General features: G+C 41.4%; 1 protein-coding gene and 1 long non-coding RNA gene across 4 annotated transcripts in view; one reads left to right on the forward strand and one right to left on the reverse strand.

The window, feature by feature from the left end:
• Positions 1–20,166, reverse strand: LOC140070916 (uncharacterized). Its single transcript, XR_011849012.1, has 3 exons — positions 20,076–20,166; positions 2,941–3,086; positions 1–118 (listed from the first exon to the last, which is right to left on the reverse strand). It is a non-coding gene; the product is annotated as an uncharacterized lncRNA (long non-coding RNA).
• Positions 20,142–27,555, forward strand: part of KMT5B (lysine methyltransferase 5B) — a 20,884-nt gene continuing 13,470 nt past the window's right edge. For 2 of the 3 annotated variants that reach the window (XM_072117985.1, XM_072117983.1), the window contains exons 1-2: positions 20,142–20,270; positions 25,686–25,919. In XM_072117985.1, coding sequence (XP_071974086.1) covers positions 25,760–25,919 — 160 coding nt within the window. In that variant the 5' untranslated portion in view covers positions 20,142–20,270; positions 25,686–25,759. Of the gene's footprint in view, positions 20,271–20,318; positions 20,695–25,685; positions 25,920–27,555 lie in introns of those variants that run through there. The other variant, XM_072117984.1, reaches the window with a different exon arrangement.

Below are 27,555 nucleotides of genomic sequence, written 5' to 3' on the forward strand. Positions count from 1 at the left end.
TTTTGTGTATTAATCTTTCTGTTGCCGCCAGCAATGGACGCCGCCATCTTTGTTGCGATCGTCATCGGGAAGCGGTATGTAGGTTGTCACGACAGTCTTGGGTCTCAAAATGCCCGACCTATCAAAATATAAAAACGGTTATTGCCAGCGGTAAACCCAATAACAGAAAATAGTGCAAAAATGTCGGAAACACTACTTTTACACCATTTTACATCACATAAAAATGTATTAAAAAGTGATTAAAAGGTTGCACAGTCCTCAAAATAGTAGCAAAGAAAACGTCATCTCATTTAGCAAAAAATGACACCTCACACGGCTTTGTGCATTTTTCTTTTCCATACACATTCGTTTAATTTTTGCAAGTGTATTAAAACACAATAAAACTTATATAAATTTGGTATTACCATGATTGTACAGAACCAAAGAATAACGCAGTTTTTTGGAGCGCACAGTGAAAGTTGTAAAAACTGAGCCCACAACAAAGTGACACAAATGCATTTTTTTGCCAATTTGACCAACGTTGGATTTTTTCCAGCTTCCTAGTACATGGAATAATAAAGTCACTGAGAAGTAAAATGTGTTATGCAGAAAATAAGCCCTAACAAAGCTCTGTACATGGAAAAATAAAAAGGTTTTAGATATTTGAAGGTGGAGAGCGAAATATTTGTGAAAAAATCCAGAGTCCTTAAGGGGTTAATTAGCAAGTCCGCACACAATCCATGTTTTCTCACAAAAACTTACATAGTATAGATCACTACAAAGGACAATTGAAGTGTATATTAACAAATTCAGGAGATCATATACTGTATGGTATGATTCCAGTTTTGTATGGAATCCTGATTATGAATATTGATTTTCTGCCACAAGATAGTATACATTCCCCTATTTTACTGTTGCAGTGCTTCTGTAACAAAGGTAATTGTATTTCACTTCTAGTAATTATAGAAAACCTGCATAAAATCAGCAATCGGTAAAAAATAATCCTAGGCAGATACAAAATAGTTATGGATTGTCTGCAATATTTCAACAAACAGTTGGGGTATCCTCATTTAAGAAGTAGATGCACATCAAACCAGATAGTTTATAGGAGAAGTGGAGACACTTCCATGAGGAAGCTAAACACTAAGTCACCGTTATCATTGATCATAAAAACCTATTGCACTTAGATAATGAGACTTTCCCTCAGAGTAGCAGGCTGGGCATTGTTCTTTACTCATTTTAATTTCATTGTCACCACTTGTTCTGGTACTAAAAATATCAAGGCAGATGTCCTATCTTGCAGTATTTGTACCAACAATACCCCAGAAGTTGCACCTGAATCATTAATCATGATCTTGCCACTTTGATTGCTAAAATCTAGCTCCTGGTAATACTCCTGCAGATAAATTGTTTATACTAACCAAGTATTATCTAAATACACTGGTATTCTGAAACCAAATATCTCCTCCACCCTCTTCTGAAAACCATGGTAATCCCATTTCTATGCATTTCATTACTGATTTGCCTAATTCCAAGTAAAAACTGTTGATTTTGAATCCCTAAAATGTGGCATTTGGTACCCCTCAATAAACTTTCTAGCGATAAACTGTTACCATCCTTGTTCATAAATCACACACTCCGCCTTTATGGTATTCATGAAAATGTCCTCTCTGACCAGGGGGTGCAATTAGTCTCTAGGTTCTGCAGAGAATATTTTGGCCGTATGGGATCTCTCAGTCCTTTTCATCCACATTTCATTCAAAAGCCTTTGGGCAGAAAGAGAGACTGAATCAAACACTGGAGCAATTTTTAAGGTATTTTGTCTCGATGCCCAGGAGAATTGGAGTTACTTTCTTCTACTTGCAGAGTTTTCTTTAAATTAGGAGTAAACTCCTTGACCAAAATATCACTGTTATTCTGTAATAATGGGTTCACCACCAAATCTTTATCTTTCAGAGACATTAGGGGAGCTTCATCAGAAGTGTCTGAGAACAAAACTGTTCGAGTTGCTTATGACAACCAATCAGAGCTCAACTTTTATTTATACATTTCTGTGGGAAAATTAAAGCCAAGCTCTGATTAGCTTCATGAGCAAATACAACTGTTTTGCTCTCAGACAATTCTGACCAATCCCCTCCATTTAGTCTGTAAAACCCTCTGCCTAAATGACATTTCAACGAAAGTTAAACAACGTCCGTAAAACAACATCAGGCAAAAACTAAAAATCCTCCATGTCCTGAGGATGCTTTGCGGGTGTTCAATCTGGGTAAATTGGTCCATATTCAAGTAAAGTAATGAATCCATTACACTACCATACACTACCTTCTGTATTCTAATATCTGAGCCTTGCTTAGATTCTGACTATCTGCCTTGTGATTTTGTACAGTATTTATCTTAATGGCTTTGAACTGTACTTGGCGACCAACCCTCACTGTTTGTTTTGTCTTGTCTTTGTCTCCATGTCTGAACTTTGACATGGAGCGTCAACTAGTCTACCTACTACCTACTGCTTAGGGTAGGATGGGCAGTAGCAGGGACAGCTGGCAAGTGGTTTATTCTCAGGACCCAATGTCTAGCCCTTTATCTCCAGTCCCTTCCCAGACCCTGCCTTATAGCACCACATTGTCAATCCATTTTAATGCGGCCTCTGCTGCATCCAAGTTTCCGCCGCTCCTTCTACCTCATGCCATGAAGGCATGGCTGCTCTTCCTCTCCTAGCCCACTGGCTTTGCCATTCTCACTCTAGAGACCTTTTACCCCAGCACCGCTCCATCATCTCTCCTCACAAATGCTTGCAGTGAAATGCAGGTTTCAGCACTCTCTCCAACTCCATCCACATTCAGGCTGAGCCTTGGACCCCCTTATATGTTGCCATCCCCCCATTCTCCTGTGGATTCTGGGAGCCCCCAGACTCTCAGAGGCAGATGTCCCAGTTCCTGCCTTCCTTATCCTCTCAGGTACCTGCTAAGTTCTCAGTCTCCATTTCTGTGTCTGCCTTTGTGGTCCCTGCATGGTGCCGCCGTCTTTGATGCAATCCTCACTTTCCCAAATGTCTTCGGCAGACCCATTGGCTGTTTGGTTTCTGCACCACCCACCTTTTCCTAGAACTGATATAAAAAGTAACAAACAGTAAACATCACAAACATGTTAGGTATCTAGGCCTTGGATAGGGCTTTACTCGCTGATCAGTGGGGGTCTCAGTGCAGAGACCTTTACAGATTGCAAAAACACGATGGAGAATCTCTATGGAGCTGACAGGAATTGCCGAGCGCAGCGATTAAATTTTGACTTGGCCATTCTAACACCTGGATACGTTTCAGTCTGAACCTTCCATTGTATATTTTGCTTTATGTTTGGGATCATTGTCTTGTTGGAACATAAACACGTTTTCTTCTGGAATGGTCTCCATCCACCTACCCATGAATTTCCACCATCTTCCCTGTTCCTGCAAAAGAATAGCAGGCCTTAACCATGATGCTGCCACCACCATGTTTGAAAGTGGGGATTGTGTGTTCAGGGCTATGAGCCGTGTTGTACTAATGGGTCATTTGCGAACAAGCCAGCAGAAAGAGCTGGCTCCTTCTTGTGAACGACAGGAGTCAGCTCCCCTCAGTGAGTTTTCTAATATAATCCAGTCCCTAAATGACTGGCCACGCCCCCTTTACCCCAATATAATAGGGTTAAAAGTGGTGTGGAGTGACTGGCTGGACTGGCTCTTCTCAGTGAGCGCAGCTTCATGATCCAGCTAAGAAGAGCCAGACTTTTAATCACTACTGCGTTGCTTTTCACGCAATGTCGTTTGACATTGCGGTCAAAAAGTTCGATTTTGGTTTCATCTGACAAGAGTATCTTCTTCCACATCTTTGGTGTGTCTCCCAGGTGGCTTGTGGCAAACTCTAAACAAGATGGATATTTTTGTGAAATGGCTTTCATTTTGCCTCTTCCATAAAGGCCACATTTCTGTAGTATACGACTGATTGTTTTCCTATGGACAGACTCTCTCACCTCAGCTGTAGATCTCTGCAGTTCATCCAGAATGATCATTGGCCTCTTGGCTGCATCTCTGATCTGTCTTCTCCTTGTTTGAGATGAAAGTTTAGAGGGACAGCCGGGTCTTGTTAGATTTGCTGTGATATTCCATTTCAATAAGATCATTTGCACAGTGCTCCTTGGGATGTTTAAAGTTTGTGAAATCTTTTTGTATCCAAAACTGGCTTTAAAGAGGACCTGTCACCCATAATTTCGGCACTAGGAGCAGTTTACAAAAGTAAGCAGCTCCTAGTGCTTAAACAAACGCTGCAGAGTACAATGTAATCGTTGGACTGCTCGCAAAGCGGTCCGATGTATTCATGAGGGGGCGGTCCCCGGACCACCCTGCTCGCTCCATAGGGTGGCGGTGACTGACGCATGTCATGTGGCAGTCACCATCCCTAATCACGCCCCAACCCCGCCCCCTCATGAATACATCGGAGCGCTTTTCGAGTGGTCCGACGATTACATTGTTCTCTGCAGCAGTGTTAGATAGCGTTATCGGAGGTTTCCAGTAACGCTATCCTTCTAACACTGTGGAGTTTGTTTAAGCTTACTTTAGTAAGCAGCTCCTAGTGCCGAAATTATAGGCGACAGGTCCTCTTTAAACTTCTCCACAACAGAATCACGGACCTGTCTGGTGTGTTCCTTGGTCTTCATGATGCTCTCTGTACTTTAACTCCCTTTGGACCGCCCACTGATGTTGCTGCAGTTTTCAAGCCACCAGAGCCCGACCGGGTCTCCGGGTGTCAGGGACACCCAGAGACCGTAGGAAGATGGTAAATGCGGTTCATTACCACTTCTCCCTTCTCCGCTCCTTATAGCATTGCGCTGAAGGAGCACGATGCAGAGAGGAGCAGATCCGGCTCACATGACCTTCGGGTCTACAGGGGTTAACCAGAGCTGCTCTGATCAGAATCCCCAGTCACAGTGTTTGTGCCCCCTGTAACTGAGGCATCTGTAAGAGCTATAAATCTATAAATACTTGTAAAAGAAAAAAAAACTGTGAAAATGTCCCCAGGTGTCTTCTGTGACCTTGTGGGGGACATATAAGGTAAAAAAAACTACACACACAAAATATGAATGCATATTCATAAAAAATAAATTCATTTCCCAATGCCTTATATTTACCTTATATTCGTGGTTGCGCCCCAAAGAACTCCTTCACTCGCTGCACAGGTGGAAAATCCAACGAGAAACCAGGAAACAATTCCTTATCCAAGATAGTGGCAGACAGAAGACTCCTATGTGCACACCTCTATGTGGATTGTTCATACACTTAGATGTTCCAATCGTGTAACTCGCCCAAATCCACAAGGTAGAAAACTTAGGCAACACCTAAGGATTATCCAAGGGTATTTTAATATGACTCTTTAAAATTATACTCACTATATACTCAGAGCTAGGATCGTTTGGTGCATTGAACACGTATTAATTATAGGCCTTTTTACAAAATACTTTTGTGAGTATAATTTTAACCCCTTATTGACGCATGCCGTAATAGTATGGTGCGTGTCGGGTGAGGGTACATGGAGAGGGCTCATGGGCTCAGCCCTCTCCATAGCCGGTAAGTCTTTGCTGCATATTGCAGCAAAGTCTTACCGGTAACAATTGCGATCGGTGGAAGCTGCTGGCGGCTTCAAAAAGATGGCGGCGCCCGTGATGATATCAGGGAGCAGCGATCAGTCACCATGACATCCTCAGGTCTTTCGAAGACCCCTGGCTGTCTCATATCTCCATACTACAGTATGGCAGTATTTGGTAGGGTTAATGTACCCTAGGGAGTCTAAAAAAATTGTAAAAATAAAAAAAAGTTTGAGAAAAAAAAATGATAATAAAAAAAAAAAATCACCCCCTTTCCCTAGAACTGGTATAAATAAATAATAAAATAATAATTAAAAAAAACACATTGGGTATTGTCACATCTGAAAATCAAAATATAGTAACGGGTTTTCACTGTGTTTAAACCCATAATGGAAAATAGCGCCCAAAGTCTATAATGGAACTTTTTTGCCATTTTGAAAAATATAAAAATTTTTATAAAAGTTGATCAAAAGGTTGTACACTCCATAAAATGGTAGCAGTGAAAACGAAAGTCATCAAAAGTCGCACAAAATTACACCACCCACAACTCCGTACACCGAAGTATGAAAAAGTTATTAGTGGCAGAAGATGGCAAAATAAAAAAAAAAAAATTATAAAACTGATAAAAATTTGGTATCCCCATGATTGTACTGACCCAAAGAATGAAGTAGACATGTCATTTGGGGCACACAGTAAAAGCCGTAAAATCCAAGCCCACAAGAAAACGATGCAAATACGTTTTTAAACCATTTTCACTGAATTTGGAATTTTTTTACCACTTTCCAGTACATGGCATGGAATATTCAATACCATCACTATGAAATGAAATTTGTTACGCAGAAAACAAGCCATCATACAGCTCTTTACGTGTAAAAATACAAAAGTTATAGATTTTTGAAGGTGGGTGTGAAAAATGGAAATGAAAAAACAAAAAAAGGGCCAGGTCGTTAAGGGGTTAAAGAGTGATATTGAAATACACTTGGATAATATACCCTAGGGTGTAGCCTATGTTTTCTACCTACACGATTGGAACATCTAAATGTAAATCCACATAGAGGAGTTTCATAGGAGTGTTCTTTGTCTGCCACTACTCTCTCCCCTTTGGACACGTTGGGGCTCATTTACTAATGGTCTGTGCATCGGCGCCGGCTTTCATGTGACACAAATGGGGGGGGGGGCGCGGGCCGTCGGACGATCCGACTGATTGGGACTAAGCACCGGATTTAACATTTAAGTTGTGTTAAAAGCCATGCACTTACATGCACTGAGAAGACTATGGCAACTCCGGCGGACCTGAGCGGGGAGTGACACATGCAGGATATCGGGCACACAATGTAAGTGAATCGTGGGAGATGTGCATTCTTGTCGGACAACGCACCTTGGGAAACACACAGGGACGGGTAAGTAAATGTGCCCCATTATCATGATGCTCACATTTTTTATCTTTCATTTTTTATTCAGTGAGTTCTTTTTCTACAGCATCCTGAAATCTGTCCAAAGCAGGAGTAAGGGAAACCACTTTATAAAAATCTGGATGTTCTCTTTCTTCTCTAAATGTTATGTACGGATTATCCTCATCTCTTGTATATTGGAGAAGTGTTTTTTTACCGTAATGTTTTGTGCAAATTTTTTATTTTTTATTTTATTGTAACAATAGACATACATGATAAAACAGAGCATAAGTATCTGTCTACATTCTCGCTCAATTAATAATTAGCATGAAGCGTCATTATACTTCACAATGTTAAACTGAATACAAATTACTACACAAAAACCATTCAAATGCATTTTGTTCTTATCCCTGCCCCCCCCCCCCCTCCCCAACCCATTACCCTCTGCCCGGAGGAAAGGAGAGAAGAAAAAAAAAAAAGATATAAAAAAAAGAAGAAAACGGTTCCCCCACTCATTACTCTCTCCAGATCCCCTCCCATTCCTTCAATTTATTGTTTTTTTAATGTATTTTTTCAAATTTTTACATTTTTTTAAAATTTAACACCGGCAGTTAGCAAAGGACGGGGGGTGTCGTTCCATCCATTTTCTTGCTATCAATATCTTAGCTATCGATGACATCCTGCAGACAGTGGTCTTTTGTAGTCTGGAGAGAAAGGGCATACTATTGTGTTGTAATTCGTTTAAGGTTAAAGTCTCAATGGAACGTGGTATTGAGCGTCCCAAACTATGTTCAATCTTGGTATGTACCTTCTGCCAAAACTTGCCAATGTGGGGGCACGACCAACACATGTGGACAAAATCTACATTAGAGTTCTCACATCGAGGGCATGTGAACTTGTCATCTCTCCCAATTTTTTTAAACTTACTTAGCAGCAAGGGAGTGTAGTATAATCTATGTATAAAATTAAATTGGATCATTCTGTGATTCATATTCAACAAGGAGTGGGGAATATTATAGTATACTCCCTTCCATTGCTTTTTTGTGCAGTAAACACCATCTCTTTCCCACTGTGCAGTGTTTTTAAAAACTATTTCCTTTGTGCTCTCTTCAAGTTATACATATTTGAAATTGTGAATTTCCGTTTTCACTTAAAGAAAATTTTATCAACCATCGTGTTTTTATTGACAGTAAAAACTGTCCACTGTCTGTATATATGCGTCTCTCAGCTGCAAATAGTGAAAAGAAAAATTCCTAACTATCCCAAATAACCTTTCTATCTCTTTACATGATAAAAATGTGCCATTTACAAAAATTTTAGAGACTTTAGTGACACCCATTCTAACCCAAATATTCACATCAATCATTTTCCAAACCTCTTTTAAAATTTTGTTATACCACGATGGGGTGCATTCTAAAGCACCATTCACCCTTGCTATTTTCTTAATATATTTCCAACTCTCACTGACCAGTCTGCAAATTACTTTTTATTCACACATGTTTTCTCCCCCAGATAAGTTCATTGCATAGCCTCTCGATCAACCTGAAGAATTTCTCCTCTATCCACACCGGGCAGCTGCTAATATGTATAACAATTGTGGCAAAACCACCATTTTTAAAAACCGATTCTATCTGCTCTGGTAAGAGGGAGTTTCACCCAAATCGAGATCTTAGATCAAATTTTAGCAATTATTGGCAGAAGATTAAATTCAGGGTATTTATTAATATCAGCCGAAATCCGTACCCCCAAATATTCCATGGAGGATTGTGGCTCCAGTACCTGCAGACCAAACTGAATTAAACTATTTGATTTATCTAACGGAAGTAGCACTGTCTTTTGCCAATTTATTTGTAGCCCAGAATACGTTCCAAACTCTTGAATTGTCTTCATGACTATCGGTATCAAGGAATCTGAGTCCCCCAGACACAATAATATATCATCGGCAAAAAGCAGGATTAGATCCGATTTACCTTCACAACCAAATCCCACCACAGATTCATTAGATCTAATTAATGAAGCCAAGGGTTCAATGAAAATATCAAACAAAATAGGAGAAAGGAAACAACCCTGACAAGTGCCCCTTTTTAAGTCAAATTTATCCGAAACTGAGTTATTAATCAGGATACTAGCCACTGGATGTTTATATAACAACTTGACCCATGATATATATTGATCACCTAACCCCATTCTATGCCTAAAAGTCCATAGGAAGGGACACTCCACCCTGTCGAATGCCTTAGGAGCATCAAGCGACAGAATGGAGCGCCCGCTGCCACACCCCCCCGCCCCCAAACCCAACTGGATGTTCAGGAACAACCTTTCCAGGTTGTCGCTGATCACCCTCCCCGGGATAAACCTGGACTGATCGGGGTGGATAAGATCACAGATCACTCTCTGCAGCCTTAGTGCAAGCATTTTGGCAAAAATGTTAGCATCTGTGTTTAATAGGGATATTGGTCTATATCAGTGGTGGCGAACCCATGGCACGGGTGCCAGAGGTGGCACTCGGAGCCCTTTCTCATGGCACTCAGTGTTATTTTAAAGCGACATTTCACTGGCTGTTTGAAACTGCAGGAAAAGTGAGAAGGTGTGGACAGAACTCCATTGTCTTTGGACAATCCTGCTGGACCCACTGTTCTTCCTGGAGAGAAGCTACAATGATGGTCTGAATTTGCCCACCTTCTTTCAACTGCATTGGTGGCCTTAGGAGAGCCAATACAATTGAATGATGTTTAAGAACAGGTAGCAATAAGTTACTGCTTGAAATGTGTTGTTGGCACTTCATGGTAAATAAGTGGATTCTGGTTGTAGTTTGGGCACTTGGTCTCTAAAAGGTTCGCCATCACTGGTCTATATGATTCCTTTTCTGTTTTTTCTTTACCTTTTTGGGGATAAGGACAATTAGGGCTTCCTGGGTAGTTTTCCCTGTGACATACTTGAGTTCAATACTTCCAGTAATAAGGGCAATAAAGTCTCACTGTATCTTCTGTAAACTTCAAAAGGTAACCCATCTATTCCAAGGCTAGAATTACCAGAAATAGATTTTACAGTGAGAATTAACTCTTCCAATGTTAAAGGGGTGTTGAAAATTTCCTTATCAAGAGAGGAAACATGGGGCAGTGGTATGTTAGCCACATAGTCCTCCAGTTGTTGCTGTTCATTTTTAACTCAGTAGTGTATAGTCTAGAAAAAAAAATCCACAAAAACCTCACTGATGAAATCAGTTGAAGTTACTATTTTTCTGGCATCATTTCGCAATTGGTGAATACGTTTACTTTCCCCTTGTATCAACTCTGCAAGTAACTTGCCAGGTCTACCTGCTTCAATATAGTGTCTTTGTCCTGCAAAAAACACCCTCTGCTGGACTTTGCCCCCTATATAGCGATCGTAATCAGCTCTACTGCTCTTAAGAGCCTCCATTTAACTCTCTGAGGGGGAACTATTATAATCCTCCTGAGCTTTATCCAATAATTATTTTAGCTTTTCTTCTTTTTGGCGGTAGGATCTTTTCTTGCATTTAATTTTATATTGCCACCATGCCCTCAAATGGACTTTAAGGGCGTCCCAGACCACTCAGTTGACCCAATATTAATTTTCCAGAAATGTATGATTTTCTCCCTCACTTCCTCGTCCACGGCCAACAGTGTAAACCAGTGAGGATTGATCTTGGGGGGTCTTCCCCTATTTACCCTTTCAAATTCCAGCTCTAGAACCAACATAGCGTGATCTGAGCGACTTGCCACCTCATATTTCATTCTTTTTGTCAACGCTTTATCTGGGGCCAAGATTAAATCTATTCGGGACATTGCCCTAAAAGATTTTGAGAAGCAAGAAAAAGTTTTTTTTATCTCCGTACTTGACACGTCATAAGTCCCTTAGGCACATTTCTGTACAGAATTTAGAAATGGGGGGAGGATGTCAGGCTACTAACCCCACTTTCACTAACCCAATCTAAAGATGGATTCAGGACACAATTGAAGTCCCCAAGTATCCACAATGGACAATTATCCTTTTGGTCAACAAATAACAATAGAGACCTCAATACTTGCAGAGAGAAAGGAGGAGGAATATAAATGAAAGCGATAATACATGTTACTCCACACAGCTTCCCATACAAAAAAATGTACCTCCCCTCTGAATCAATTTTACTTGATATTGCTTGGAAGTCTACTGACTTATGTATAAAGACACTTATCCCCCTGGAATAGGTAGAAAAAGCAGAATGGAATTCCTTAGATGCCCATTTCCTACTAACCTTGTTCAAATTTTCACCATCAAGATGGGTCTCTAACAGACATATTATTGCTGGTAAGTGTCGTTGCACAACATTGAAAACTACACACCGTTTTAACCTTTCCCCCAGTCCCCGCACATTCCATGTGATAATTGATATCATTTATAGCTTTTTAAGTTTGAGGGGAAGGGGGATGGAAAACAGATGGCAGGATGTACAAGAGGAACCAGAAGAGGGAAAAAAAATTATTTCATAATTCTCGTAGGACCCAGTCTCTATCCCTGGAGCATAGGAACTTAACCAGAATTGTAGATGGAAAAGAGCCAGGTATAAGCCGACAATCCGGGGACCCTATGGGCCCTTTCAATGACGAAGGTCGGGGAGAGGTGCTCCTTACCCAATGTCCCTGTCAACCAGGATAGATAAATTGCCCTGTATCATTTTGTTCTGCCCGGGGAAACCCACAAAACGAATGTTCGATCTTCTTGAATGATCTTCCAAATCGGTGATCTTAGCCTGCAGGTCCCTTTTTTCAGCTTCTATTTTAGATTTTTTTTTTCTCTGCCCCTGCTTCAATTTTAACTAATCTGTCACTTTGATCTTTAATACGGTCTCTGATTTTATTTAAATCTTCCTGTAAGCATGAGATTTCATTTTTTGTGTCCTCCAACTGATCTTTTAACCCTTCCATTGCCGTATTTGTTTTATTAACGGCTAATAAGATTTCTTCCCAAATAGCTGGGTTACTTTCACATCTTTCCTCTCCCTCTGTTTTTACAGTAGAATACCTAGATCCTTAAATCCTGATTCTGTTGCCTAGACAAAAAAAATAATAAAAAATTAACTTAGTACCAGGACTGTCAGAAGAGTACAAGTATCACCAAAATCCCTGGGGCAGATAGCACAACTGGCTAAACATCAGGGGGTTTACACCACAAAATAAATCAGGTAATAGAAGACACCTGAAACACTTAAAAGGGGACAAAATCTAAAGATGCTCCATTTACACTTTGTCAGTTGAAATATAAAATAAGGTGCATAAAAAGGGAGAGTCCAGTATAAATGTTACGTCGGCGTTAGAGGTACCGTCCTTACAAGAAAATTTATGACACAATGATCATCGTAGTGAAGTTCAGCAGAAGGGACCAACAGATTGCTGTGCCTTATGGATATCGTCACCGATATGTTGACAGCGAAATCTGATAAGTTGTAGAGTGTTAATGTCCTCAGAATTTTTTTTTTTCTTTTCCCTCTTCCCTTTTTCCCATCTCTCCCAGTCGAAGTCTAAACCTTGGAACTTAAGGGGAATCAGTAACTTGTTTGGGCGTTGTGTGCGTGCTCAGTCATTGATACAAAACATAAGCTGTGCCATCAGAGAACAACCATGCCCATTACAAACAAATCCAAAGGGCGAGATCACAACCTAAAAGGGAAATTAACGACAGATTGACTTTACATTCTTTTTCCGCCCAGGTAGGCAGCGCTGTTTATCATCCCTTGTCATATCTCACCAAGGTGAATTGAGTCACATCAGGTCAATAGAGTCAAGGACCTGACACACCAAGACCCGTTAAGAATGCACAGTTTGTAATTTAGCTGTTAACATAACTAATAGTGAGGCAAGGAGGAGAACAGTCCAACATAGATGATGGCTCATAAAGAATACTTCAGTCAAGGCATCACAATATAGTCCCTCCAAAAGCGTTACTATAGCAGGATAATCGCTGAGGACAGTGCAACGGCCAGCTGATGAGCCTTAAGAATTTCTTCAAGATCTAACTAGTCCTCCAATTAAGTAACCTCTGCTTAGATAATATCTTCAAGCTGTTATACACAAAAAGCTCTAGGCTCGCTTCAACAAAATGTTAATGGACGGTAACAACATAAGGATGGGTACTTTCAGTTCATCTTACCAGACCCTTCTCGCTCAGATTGGCAGCTCTTCTCACTTCTCGTTTTCAGGGCCTCAGTGTATCCTTTTGGGTCTGTCAAGGTAAAATATCCCAGTGCAGCCAGAGCCAGGTCAACTTGGAACTCTCCAACCTCAAATAGCCTCAAGCAGCTTCCACGAGCCGCCTCAATGAGCGAACACCATCTCCAGGGTGGTGATAGCCGGTGGAAATCGCTGGTGCCACAAGCGTCCGCCGCCTCCGCTAGAGGGCTCCACCTGCTTTAGCCTTGAGTATGATGAGTCCGGTGGAGGATCCGCAGCCCGACCAATAATCTCAGAAGAGAAAGCTGTCTCTGCGGACAGAAGGGCTTAGTTTGGTCCCGCCACGCCGGACGATCTCCCGGTCGAGCAGGACCCAAGAAGGCAGTTCCTGCACATGACAACTGGAGTGGTTAGCACGAGAGGGGAGGAGGCGGCTCCACGGACGCAGCGTGTTACGTCATGTCGCACATGCTTCCCTGTGCAAATTTGTTAACATCTAATATTGTACCAAATAAGTTGAAGTCCTAAAAGGGCTCAAAATTGAGACCCCTACTCAGGACTCCAATATGATCTTCAGACAAAGTAAAAGCTTAACAATTAATGACAGTCTCTGTTATTTCAGATTTTTGACCCTCCTGTCTTGTAGTCATTCTTTTTTTAAGCGATCTTGGGAGGGCTGAATGGTATTTTTGTTTCTGTTCTTCTCTTTCCTATCCGAGTGTTCAGGATCAATTTCTTTGTCCTCTGAACTATATGACATGGAACTACCTTGATTCTTGTAAATTCACGTTTGATTTATTTTTAAAGTTCCAGTAAGGCTTTTTACTAACCAATTTTTAGGAATAGATTTTAGTTGCATAGTGGAGTCTGAATCATTCTGTTCTCTCTAACTATATACTTTGTTATTTTTATAGTCCAACAGATCTCTATTAAACTTTGTTCTTTTTGTTTCCATTAGATTATTTTTAATTTATTTTACTTGAGCTTTAAGATCTTGTGCAATTTTGTCAATATCTTTGTCGGAGAAATAGATTTTTGGTGAATTCTTTGTTTGACTTATTTGTTTTTGTAAGTCTTTTAAAACTAGGCTTTCCTGTATTATAATTAATTTCATTAGTCTGACAAAATTTTATTCCAAGCTATGAAGAATTCATCTGAATAAACATTTGTGGGGTATTTTTTGATACGCAGACCCCACTGATACATAATTGTCCAGGGTCTCACCATATTCTCATTTCTTTCTCCAGGTTTTGTTTAAACAGATTATAATTTGTGTTAGAATTCAGCTGATGACAGGTGTGCCGGTATAACATCTTGAAATAGCTCTGGTGCTCTTAGTTTGCGTTAAGAGCGTTTGTCACTAGCCGGTTCTGTTATACCACCATCTGCACAACCAACATCCAAGAATATGTAAAGCCTTAAGTATTAAGATATAGGGTATGGGAGCACAGTTATAGTCTCTGCAAAAATAGTCCAACAAACACATCGCACCAGCTCTCCACTAAACCCTGTTCCACATCGGCTTGCACGGGCTGGCCCAAGACCCAGGTGAAATCCAATGAGTAAAACAAACGTCCAGCACGTTGTAGTCAAGAGGTAAACTTGTCTTACTTAACTCTATTCATGTTTCTTTTTAAAATTCATAATCATTATAATGGGCTCACATATCTTCCTTGGCATGCATATGGAAAAACAGGTAAGATCTACGCGTTTCAGCCTATATGGCCTTAGTCATGATCTATTGTGTTTTCCCCCTCTATTCATAAAAAAAGAAAAGCAAGGCACACTTTACCCCTTTACTTCCCCTGACATCATGGGGCGTGGTTGACGCAAGATTAACCCCTTCCCAACTTGCATGCCGGGTCTCGGTGCATGCCGGGTCTTACGGGCCGAGCCCTCTCCATAGCCGGTAAGTCTTTGCGGCATATTGCAGGAAAGGCTTACCGGTAACACCTGCGATCAGTGCTAGCACCGACGATCGCCGCCGGCAATGCTGCCGGTGCTTCAAAAAGATGACCGAAGACCCGAGGCTGTATCGTTTTAACCCATTCATTACACTGTGCTATCAGCACAGTGTAATGAATGAGAAGGAAAATCCCCATAAACTACCATACTGTAGTATGGCAGTATACGATAGGATCGATCAGCTAAGCTAGGGTTAAAGTAAAATAGTCTGAAAAATAGTAAAAGTAGAAAATAAAAAAAGTTTTTTAAAAATAATAATAAAAAACCCTAAAAATTCAAATCACCCCCTTTTCCCTAGAACCGATATAAATATTAATAAACAGTAAAAATCAAAAACACATTAGGTATCGCTGCGCCCGAAAGTGCCCGATCTATCAAAATATAATAACGTTTTTTCGCGCTTTTACCCCGTAACGGAAAATAGCGCCCAAAGTCGAAAATGGCACTTTTCACCATTTTGAAAAATATTTAAAAATTTATAAAAAGTGATCAAAAGGTTGCACAGTCCTATAAATTATAGTAACGAAACGCCATCAAAAGTCGCAAAAAATGACTACACCTTCAGCTGCGTACACTAAAGTATGAAAGTATGAAGTTATTGGCGTCAGAAGATGGCAAAATTAAAAAAAAAAATTTGTACAGGAGATTTAAATTTTTTTAAAATGTAAAATTATAAAACCAATATAAATTTGGTATCCCATGATTGCACCGACCCAAAGAATAAAGTAGACATGTTATTTGTGGCGCACAGTGAAAGCTATCCTCACGTCCCATTCATCCACCTACCTCCCGATCTACCTTTATAGGTAGAATCGTGGTGGTAGGTGCCCTTTAAGGGGTTAAAAACACGATTCCATAGCAAAATTACATATTCATATCTATAACAGCTTGTTAAATATACATATATACAGTATCAATCACTAGTTCGATCAGAGCCCAAACATATACACTCACCGGCCACTTTATTAGGTACACCTGTCCAACTGCTCGTTAGCACTTAATTTCTAATCAGCCAATCACATGGCGGCAACTCAGTGCATTTAGGCATGTAGAAATGGTCAAGACAGTTCAAACCGAGCATCAGTATGGGGAAGAAAGGTGATTAGAGTGCCTTTGAACGTGGCATGGTTGTTGGTGCCAGAAGGGCTGGTCTGTGTATTTCAGAAACTGCTGATCTACTAGGATTTTCACGCACAACCATCTCTAGGGTTTACAGAGAATGGTCCGAAAAAGAAAAAACATCCGGTGAGCGGCAGTTCTGTGGGCGGAAATGCCTTGTTGATGCCAGAGGTCAGAGGAGAATGGGCAGACTGGTTCAAGCTGATAGAAAGGCAACAGTGACTCAAATCGCCACCCGTTACAACCAAGGTAGGCAGAAGAGCATCTCTGAACGCACAGTACGTCGAACTTTGAGGCAGATAGGCTACAGCAGCAGAAGACCACACCGGGTGCCACTCCTTTCAGCTAAGAACAGGAAACTGAGGCTACAATTTGCACAAGCTCATCGAAATTGGACAGTAAAAGATTGGAAAAACGTTGCCTGGTCTGATGAGTCTCGATTTCTGCTGCGACATTCGGATGGTAGGGTACGAATTTGGCGTCAACAACATGGAAGCATGGATCCATCCTGCCTTGTATCAACGGTTCAGGCTGGTGGTGGTGGTGTCATAGTGTGGGGAATATTTTCTTGGCACTCTTTGGGCCCCTTGGTAACAATTGAGCATCGTTGCAACGCCACAGCCTACCTGAGTATTGTTGCTGACATGTCCATCCCTTTATGACCACAATGTACCCAACATCTGATGGCTACTTTCAGCAGGATAATGCGCCATGTCATAAAGCTGGAATCATCTCAGACTGGTTTCTTGAACATGACAATGAGTTCACTGTACTCAAATGGCCTCCACAGTCACCAGATCTCAATCCAATAGAGCATCTTTGGGATGTGGTGGAACGGGAGATTCGCATCATGGATGTGCATCCGACAAATCTGCGGCAACTGTGTGATGCCATCATGTCAATATGGACAAAAATCTCTGAGGAATGCTTCCAGCACCTTGTTGAATCTATACCACGAAGAATTGAGGCAGTTCTGAAGGCAAAAGGGGGTCCAAAGCGTTTCTAGCATGGTATGCCTAATAAAGTGGCCGGTGAGTGTATGACCTCATATTACTAAACCCAGACATACAAATAAACAGAAAAGAATATTTTAACCTCTAATGCTGAAGCCACTTTTCACCTTTCTGGCAAGGACCATTTTTTCAAATCTGCCCTATGTCACTATAAGTGGTTATAACTTTGGAACACTTTAACATACCCAGGGGATTTTGAGATTGTTTTCTTGTAACACTTTGTACTTCATGTTAGTTGAAAAATTGTTGTGGTGTGTTTAGCGTTTATTTATGAAAAAAACATGGTGAAAATTTGGAAAAATTCTTGATTTTCGAAATTCAAAATGTACAACTTTTCCACACATAGTCATAACAGCAAAAAAAAAACTTGATAGCTAAAATTAACCAAATGTCTGCTTAATCTCTCCCTGGTTTTTATACATGCCCTCATTTTTGTAGGAGGTTATGGGGCTTTGAACTTTAGGTGCGATTTTTCACATTTTCATAAAAAACACAAAAATCTGCTATTGAGGGACCTGCTCAGTTATCAAGTCACTTCAAGAGGCCTAAATAAAAGTAAAACCCCATAAATTACCCCATTATAGAAACAACACACCATACAACATATGTAAAACAACTTTCATGAAGTTTGTAATCCCTTTCATTGTTTAACAGGGGATAAAACAAAATTGTGTGCAATTTTGAAATTTAAATTTTTTTGGCTAAATGAATGTGTTTTCAAAAAATTTACAAATTCTCAGTGGACAAAATCTCAAAATGCTCTACAAAGTTTGATACCCAATCCCTTCTGCGTATAACAATCCCCCAGATGTGGTGGTAACCTGCTGTACGGGCACACGCCAGGGCATCGAAGGGAAGCTGCAGTATTCAGGGCAGATTTTCATTGTCACTTTTTAAGGACTATACAATCTTTATTATTTTGGCAATTTGGACATATAAGGGCTTATTTTCTGCGACATTAATGGCACTTAACAAATACTTCATTTTAGTTGCTCATTAGCTTATTGATGAGATTTTATTAACTCTCTAACGTACGGAGGAAAAGAAAATCCTAAATTCTGGTTTCCCTTCTTGTATCTTTTTGGAGCCGTACATTGTACCATAAAAGTAACATATGGGGGAACAGTCGCAATACAGCGGCGCGTTCTCTGACGAGGATTCGGGTCTGCCGGGATTCAATAAGGTCCGTGCGCCCGATATCCACCAGGTGTCACTGCTGCGCCGAGGTCCGCCAGAGTTCACCTGCTTCTTCCAGGTGCATGTAAGTGCTGATCTTGCGACACAAATTCTTTTTTAAATTACGCGGTTTTTCCGAAACCGTCGGGTTGTCCGACGGCCATGTCCCCCCATTTCTGTAGTGTGAAAGCCGGCACTGATGTGCCAAAATCCTGAGGCAATTTGGCGCAAATCGTTGGGAAACCCAACGAAAGTGCTCGATTCAGACCCTTAGTAAGTGAGCCCCATGGTGTTCTTGGAGAACCAGCCCCGGGCCCTGGACCATCTTTGAGAAAGGGCTCCAATCAGAGGTCGCACTACCATTTTTCCAGAAGGGTAAAAATACTCCTCTCACCATTTTTGAGGAGTATTTTTACCCGAGGAGGAGTATGAAAGTTTTGTAGTGTAGTGTCACTCACACACTACACTACACTCACACTGCACACACTACACTCACACTGCGCACACTACACTACACTCACACTGCGCACACTACACTACACAGAACACTGCGCACACTACACTGCACACAGAGAACACTACACACACTATACTACACTCACACTGCACACACAGAACACTACACACACATTGCACACACTGCACACACTCACCCAGCCTTGCTCTTAAGTCCCGTCGGGATCTGCGGGCAGGTAGAGAAGGAGCAGGACAGAGAGCAGCAGCCCCGCTGTCCACAGGTCTCCCGAGGCCTACGCTCTCGCTCTGGAGCGCTGCTGACACAGATCACTGTGTCACGTGTCCCGCTGAGCAGCCCGGCGCGCGCTGTGATCGCGCGTCATTTACCTCTTTTGCAGCGCGCGCCGAACCGCTCAGCCTGCGCGCTACAAGGAATAATTGCCAAGCATAACTTTACGCATGGCAATTATTTTGGGGGGTAATGGCGCCTCATCACGCGTCTATGATGCGTGGTGAGGCGTTAATGCGACCTCTGGCTCCAATGATAAGCCGGCTTTGTGCATCGCAATTAGTTTTAAGGTGGTTTTAGGTGCAGTTTTGTTAATATAACAGGTGAAAAAACATGAACTGAACGGGTGAATTTGAGGGGAAAACCTGTTCCACAAATGTCTTTGACATGTTACACTAACAAAACTGCACCTAAAGCCACCTCATAGCTGACTGCGATGCCGTTTTAACTGAAACGTGTGACTGCACCCTGAACCTGCATATTTTTTAAAACTTTTTTTTTTTCTCTAACAAATTAAGCTGTTTCTGCATTAACTGAGAACAGGTCCAGTACCTGAATAACACTGCCAGCAGGTAAGTTCTGCACATCTACTATCAGACTGGTGGGTGATGTCCTTTATGGGTGCCATACATCATTAGGGACCCTTCTCTAACGAATAATGCGGAGGGAGACGCTATAAAAACTGGTTCTGAAAATGTAAGGACTGGGGATGGTGGTGGAGGGGGCCCACAGTTACCGTCTGAGGTGTGCGCTCACCTCTGCCTGTAATACAGCACTAGAGAGGAACACTTCCACATGTTACATACAACGGTAAGCATGTACAATCATCAGGAAAGCCATATCGCAGTGAAAGTTTCACCTCGTGCAACACTGTTACATATAGAGCGGATACGAGCCCAACACATACATGTGTATAACGTTCAGCACCGTATTACTGTGGGTGGGAGCATTTCCCTCTATCCCGGCCGGTTCTTAATCTCGTATTCATCCGCGCTCTCCGCCTCAGACACAGCCATCCAGCTGCAGTCCTAACCAGGCGGAAGTAACTGGCCCCGGACAATGAGACGCGAGGTAGACCGTTAGAGTTCTGCACTGGAAAACGGTAAGATATTAGAGCCGTTTCTGCTACAATTTCCGAGTTCTGACTTTTACATTACCGTTCTCGTCGAGACCGGCTATCGCCGGCGGAAGGATACTTTGAGTGTGAGGGACTATTTGTTATGGAGGCTGTGCTGCGGCCACGGCCTCGCCGCCATCTTGAATGTTAATGTTTCCCTATAAATATATATATAAATATATCCCCCCTCACTCCCGGTTCATCAGTGGTGACATTAACCCTTTCCGTCTCGCTCTGTTCATTCTGGTAAATCTACAAAACAAACCAAAAATCGCGACCCGTCCACACGCTTCAGTCACATCGCTAACAAAACATTATTTTGACTGCATCCCCATCCGGTTTTTTTCCTGTAAATTTTAGAGCGTTCCATTTCTTCTCGGATTTGTGTGACGTACGATCTCCAGCCCAGGTACTGTTTTACCTTCTTTTCTCTTACGTTTATTTACGTTTTGCTTAGAAGTTGTTTGCGGCATTACTGGGGTTAAAGCTCCGGCTGTGTACTTGTATGGGCGGCCCTGTGTTACTGTAGGATGCGCGGCTCGTCTCCATACACAGGCCTTATTCTCTGAATATCCTTTAAGGCCTGGCTTTACATTATCGGTGGCTATAAGTGGAGGGGGGGGGGCGTGCTGGCTTTCACCCTGCTACTCGATCTATTATTTTTTTTTTTTTGGGGGGGGGGGGGGGTAGACACTCTGATACCTAATCTGTTATGGAGTAAAGGGGGGGGGGGGGGGGTGTCAATCTGCTACCCGACCTATTATGGTGGGGGGGAGCTTCCTGCTAGATGATGTGGTATGGGGGGGGGGGGGGGTGTCAGTTATGGGGGAGGGGCCTTCTGGCTTCCCTGACCTACTATGAGGGAGGGGCATTCTTGCTACCCCCACTGTATTATGGTGGAGGGGGCCTCCTTCCTGCTACCCCACCCTGTATTGATCGAGGGGGGGGGGCTTCCTGCTACCCCGACCTATAATGGTGGAGGGGGTGTCCTTCCTGCTACCCCGACCTATAATGGTGGAGGGGGTGTCCTTCCTGCTACTCCGACCTATTATGGTGGAGGGGGCGTCCTTCCTGCTACCCCACTCTATTATGGTGGAGGGGGCGTCCTTCCTGCTACCCCACCCTATATTGATCGAGGGTGGGGCCTCCCTGCTACCCCACCCTATAATGGTGGAGGGGGGTCTTCCTGCTACCCTGACCTTTAATGTGTAGGGAGGGGCTTGCTACTATCCTGGCCTATAATGGTGGAGGAGGGGGGTTCCTTCCTGCTACCCCGACCTATTATGGTGGAGGGGGCGTCCTTCCTGCTACCCCACCCTATATTGATCGAGGGGGGGCCTCCCTGCTACCCCACCCTATAATGGTGGAGGGGGACCTTCCTGCTACCCTGACCTTTAATGTGTAGAGAGGGGCTTGCTACTATCCTGGCCTATAATGGTGGAGGGGGGGCTTCCTTCCTGCTACCCCGACCTATAATGGTGGAGGGGGGGCTTCCTTCCTGCTACCCCGACCTATAATGGTGGAGGGGGGGCTTCCTTCCTGCTACCCCGACCTATAATGGTGGAGGGGGGGTTCCATCCTGCTACCTTGACCAATAATAGTGGAGGGGGCAGGCTTCCTGCTACCCCGACCTTTTATGCTACCTGATCTATTTGTAAAAAAAAAAAGACAATTTATGCTCCAGCCAGGGCTTCTGTACAATGGTTATTAATCTGTCATGTAATGCTCCTTGCTCCCCCAGTTTTGTAAGGTGCCCCTCAGCAGTTTGTCCATGAAGAGCACATCCTCTGTATTCCTCCTTTATGATACTTGAATCCATCACTAGGTTCAATTGTCCTTTGTTCTATAATGCTGATGGTTTCCAGTAGTTACCACACTATCAATACTGTATCCACCCAGCTGACTATGTTCAGGGGGCTTCTTCGTAGCTTAATTGTATCTTTAGACCTAAATCATAGATTCATGATAAGGAATAATTTGTGTGTTAGAAATGTAGTGATGTAGGGTAACCCAGTTCATCATTGTATGTAGGTTAATTAACTGCTTTAACTGGGGCTTAAGGTTTTTCATCTTCTCACTGATCTCTATGATGTCACGGGTGGAATAACCAGTTTGTAGCTAGCATTGGGCAGCAGGAAAGAGTTAATTGTTGAAAGCCTATTATGTCTCGCATTATTTCCTATGATTGTATCTGGACTGTTGCATTCCACAGTGCATCAGCCCTGAATATCTGGGCGTGTGGTTTGAGGACATTTAAATACACATAGAATTTCATTGGCTGATGAGCCTGCTAGCTTGACTTTTTTTTTTTTTTTTTCTTCATTTCTTTTCCCTGTCACTTTGCGGATGTGATGTATATTTAGCTTCCTGGTGGAGAGGTTGCAAAGAATAGATTAGTTAGTACGGACAGGCGACTGATCCAGATAATGTAGATTGAAGCCAGTCTGACCAGCTTTCTTGTCTATTAGTAGATTTTAATCCAGCAGAATGTGATCAAATTGTGTTAACTAGGAGACACAATTGTAGAACTTCCTTGTATTCTTTTCTAAATTTTTATTGGCTGTATGCATGCACTTATAATAAAGGCACAATAAACACAATACAGATGAATATGTTTAGTAAACGGATCACTTCTGTGAATTGTGCTTTTTATGAAATGTTATTGTTTATGGTTTATCTTACTCAATAAAAGGTTGCAGTGTTAAAGATGACCTGTCACCAAAATTTTCTATTTTGTATCCGAGCACTTAAAATTGCAACATGCCTCCATGGAGAGGAGTAAAAGTGTATGGAGTCATGCTGTGATTTCATGTGATCAGAGTGGTCATATGCTTTAAATCCAGCTACAAATCTTGAATATTTTGTGAAGAAGTATGGAACTACTGAAATGGATGACTTATATTTGAAAATACATTCGTAGTAGTTTATTTTGAATTGGAATGGTTAGAACATTTTTACATTTTCAGCAAAGTATATTGTAATAGGTTGAATTAACCATCAGGGATAAAACAGTTTTAATATAAATAGAAATTAGATTAGGAAAAAATGCTGCAATGTTTTGTCAGCTAGAAAAATAGCAATTCCCTCCCATTGGCTGTAGGACCATAAATGTGTGTCATCATGTAAAATTAGTCACATGACCTTCTGAATTGAGTAACGTGGATATGTTATATTATAGTATAGAAATAAAGCAAAAGTCTCTCCTATATATATATATATATATATATATATATATATATATATATATATATATATAAATTATTTACACCATGGGGTAGCTCATTAACACTAGTCATGCCCCAGAAGTAGCTGTGAAGGTGAAACCCAGGGTTAGGCGATATTGGTGTTCTGCATGCAAGGATCTAGTTTAAGCTATGGAAATGTGGCTGAATATGATCATACCATTCTGTAGTAGCTGCTACACCGATTCAGGAGCACCTTGACTTTGCTTTCTAGCCCCCACGGTTGCGGAGATATCAGTACTGGTATCTGACCATTATAATCTGTGTTCTATCAGAGAGGAAGAGCTGGCGTAGAGGAGGAGGCGCTTGTTATGCTAATCTTTTTTTCAAACTGTCCAATCAGTGTGTGATCTCTGGATGCTCATCTAGATGTTGTGTTCATACACTGGGCCACATTTATTATCCCTATTTATTTGTAAACTATGCCAGATCACTGGTGCAAACTCATTTATAAATGCGGGGGAGGGGGGGCTGGTGTTCACATCCTGCTTATTCAGTTATCATTGTGTGTTTACAAAAAACACAATGTTATAAATTGCGATTCAGATTGGTATGCAATGGAAATGTGAATGCAATGCAAACGCAACATAAACAAACATGCAATGTAAGCGCAATCACAATGTAAATGCAAACGCAGTGTAAATGCAATGTCAACGTTTATGCAATTGTCAAATGGCAAATGCCATGTTATTGAAAAACACCACGTTGCAAATGCAATGTAAGCACATATGTCCAGTAAACGTCATGTTTGCGCAATTGAGAATACTTACATCACATTTAGGTTTTCATCGCTATTGCGGTAACATTGTGTTTGAGTTTACTCTGTGTCTACATTCACATTACGTTTACATCATGTTATTATATATGCATTTACATGTACATTCCGTTTACATCGCAATCGCGTAAAAGTGTGGCTTAAACACTATATCAACAGAATATTAGCAGAATGTGTGTGAAAATAGCCCATAGATGAAGCATGGAGAAATCACAGGTCACTGCTGTTCATAGTAGCTTCTCTGACGTTGCCTGCTGCTGATTGGACAGAGATGATTATTGCTATACCCACCTCCAGCCCCAGCTCCTCCTCTTTGACAGAACACAGGATTATAAAGGTCAGATACTGGGACCAACATCTTTGCAACAGTGAGGGCTAGAAAGAGGATTCAAAGTGCCCCTGAATCTGTGTAGCAGCCCCTACAATGTGAAAACATTCTAAAACTAAGGTTGTGAAAGGTTCTTTTTTAAAATGGACTTTTACAGAGTACTAATGGTTTTGCTATCTATTTTAAAAATTCTCTCTAGAATAGAGATAATATGTTTTTAAGTGAACTCTGTTGTAGATGAGGCAATAAAAAGCATAGTGTCAAATGTCTGAATGCTGACTTGATATTGGCTGCCGACACTTATGCCTATTATTGATCCATACTTGGAAAGGGAGTAATTTTGGAGCAGTTTGCCACTTGGTATCGAGTTATTATTCATACATAATTAATAATATAATTATTTTGGTGGTTTGTACTTTTGAAAGGTTTTGGTTGCTTCCCATACACATTACAGTGCTATAATTAGGAAACTGTGGGCAAGAAAATTCTTCATGGTATTATATTCTTATGGTACTAATTCATTTTGGAATTCTTTTCCCAGTATTTCACTAAAATTCAAATAGTGGCCCCTTTTAACCAGTTCCTTACTGCAGTATGTGCTCACAGTCTGACAATTGTATTGCAGTACATTACACCGCACAAACCCCGCCAGAACCCAGCAGCTACATGGCAATCATGCTTCCCCCAGGCCTGAAGAAGGTAGCTCTATGGGTTCCATAACTATATGCATAGCAAGCAGGAAAGGATTGACTAGAACCTTTCTACAGGAAGAAAACAATAAAACTTGCCATAGAACAACAGCAAGCAGAGAGCAAGAAAACCATGAGGAATTGAAAATTTAAGTATTTGGGAAAATTGTATAACTATCATTACTTATTTGTTGGCTGTTTCCTTGAATTCAGCTGGAATTAGAAATGGTAACTTGAGATCTGTAAATGGGTGCATAATTGTATGTTCAAAAATCCTTTCATGTTTTGCAGCTCAAATAATTACATTTCTGGAGTCTCATTAAAGTCTAGAATTTGTCTCTAAATTTTTTTCCAATTTGCTTGCAGGCGTGCATATTTGAAACATTTCAGGGCCCGATAAGACAGGGGCTAAATGCAACTAGGCCAGGTTCAATGTTGGCATGAAGTGGTTGGGAGAATCCAAGAACATGGTAGTGAATGGCAGGAGGCATGGCAGCAGGTTGTCCAGTGAACGCCATCGGAGCCGGAGCAAGCCAAGGACTTCAGGACGAGAAAATTTGAGAGGCAGCAAAAATGTTTCTGATCGAAGGTCTAGCAGATGTAGGTATTCATTTCTGTATATTTTCATCATCGCCTACTTTCTCCTTGTGCAGAAATTGGTGAGGCTGCAGAAGGCTCAGGAGCCATATTGCAGCGCCATATCAACTGTTTAGACAGCTTATTGATGTATTACCATATAAATTTGGGTATTAGCCGTTAATTTTATCACAAATAACTGTGAAAACTTATTGACTCGGGTGGGATATGCATTGGTCATTGCCTCCCCAAATAATTTCATGCCCCGCAGCAGCCCACCTGGTGGTGCAGTGCCCCCGTGTAAAAAAAAAAAATAAACTTCCACACTTACCTTCTGATGCTCCCTGCAGCTCCTCTTGCTTTCTTTCTTCACTCGTAACAGAGCTCGCCAGCTCACACTGTGATACAGCCCTGTCGCAGTTGCTGACTTCCAAGTGTGCACTGGCGGGAGCTTCTCTGCCCACCCTGTTTCAAATGAAGAGAAGAATCAAGAGGAGCCGCTGGAAGCAACGGAAAGTTTATTTTTTTTATACTCTTGTATAAGGTGGTGTTTTTCAGCACTATGGACTATTTTTTGTCCATAGTGTTTTCTGAGGTTGCCATCATTTTGAGCATCTAAAATTAATAATAAATCTTTAGCAACATCCTATTCCGCAACGCTCTACAAATCATGGGGAACATATACAAATAAAATGTGACATTTCAGAGTAATAACATTACCATACAATACAATAGAAGTGAAGGCCCAGCTCGCATGAGCTTACAATCTGAGTCTTTGAAAGAGTCAGCAATGCAATGCAATTTTTATGCAAATATAGCCTTATTAACACATATATATATATATATATATATATATATATATTGATATTTTATTCTGCATCTCTTTACAGATCATGGGACATAAATACAAATAAAATAAGATATTACAGAGTTAGAACATTGTCATTGTCTGCATACGTGACCTCTATCCCCCAGCAGCCACCTTCATTTTAATATGGCTCCAAAGTTTTGTTAGAGGAAATGAAAATTCAAAAGGTTTCCTGCTGTCTTTATACCCTACTGGGAACCCACCTTCCCCACATACCTTTCATTTAATTTTTTTGTTTCATTCTTCAGTATAATTTCTAGCACTTGCACCTTGGTTGAGTCCCTCCTCTTTTTTTTATCCATGTTCAGCTACCTCTCTTTCAAAGTATACCAAAAACTAAAGTTTAACATTGCTGCAATGTTGTTGAACCGCTGTATAGAGGTAACATGTAAGGCTGCATTCACACCTCGTTTTTAGTGTACATTCAGCGTATATGTCGGGAAAGCTCCTGGTGAATACGCACAGCATACCCATTGGCATATACTAGGACATTGAGGCATAGTTGTTGCCTCTGTCTGTCCAGTATGTAACGTATCCTGTGAAAAAGACAGTAACAAGGTTTCTATCCTGCTTTCTCCTGCTAAGAGACATAGTAAACTCAGTGGAAGCAACAGAAGCCGTAGCGGATGCAATGTCCCCAAGCTTCGCTAGGAGGATACATCACTCTGCAAGAGGGAGCAAAGGACAGTGACATCACTGGGGAATCACCCCAAACATTGGCAGCAGCCAATCACCGACTGCTGTTGTTGTTTATTTCTCTTCGGGCGACATATACCACTGTATAAGCATACA

The sequence above is a fragment of the Engystomops pustulosus genome, chromosome 7 (genome assembly GCF_040894005.1).
Source record: "Engystomops pustulosus chromosome 7, aEngPut4.maternal, whole genome shotgun sequence".
NCBI classification, from domain to species: Eukaryota; Metazoa; Chordata; class Amphibia; order Anura; family Leptodactylidae; genus Engystomops; species Engystomops pustulosus.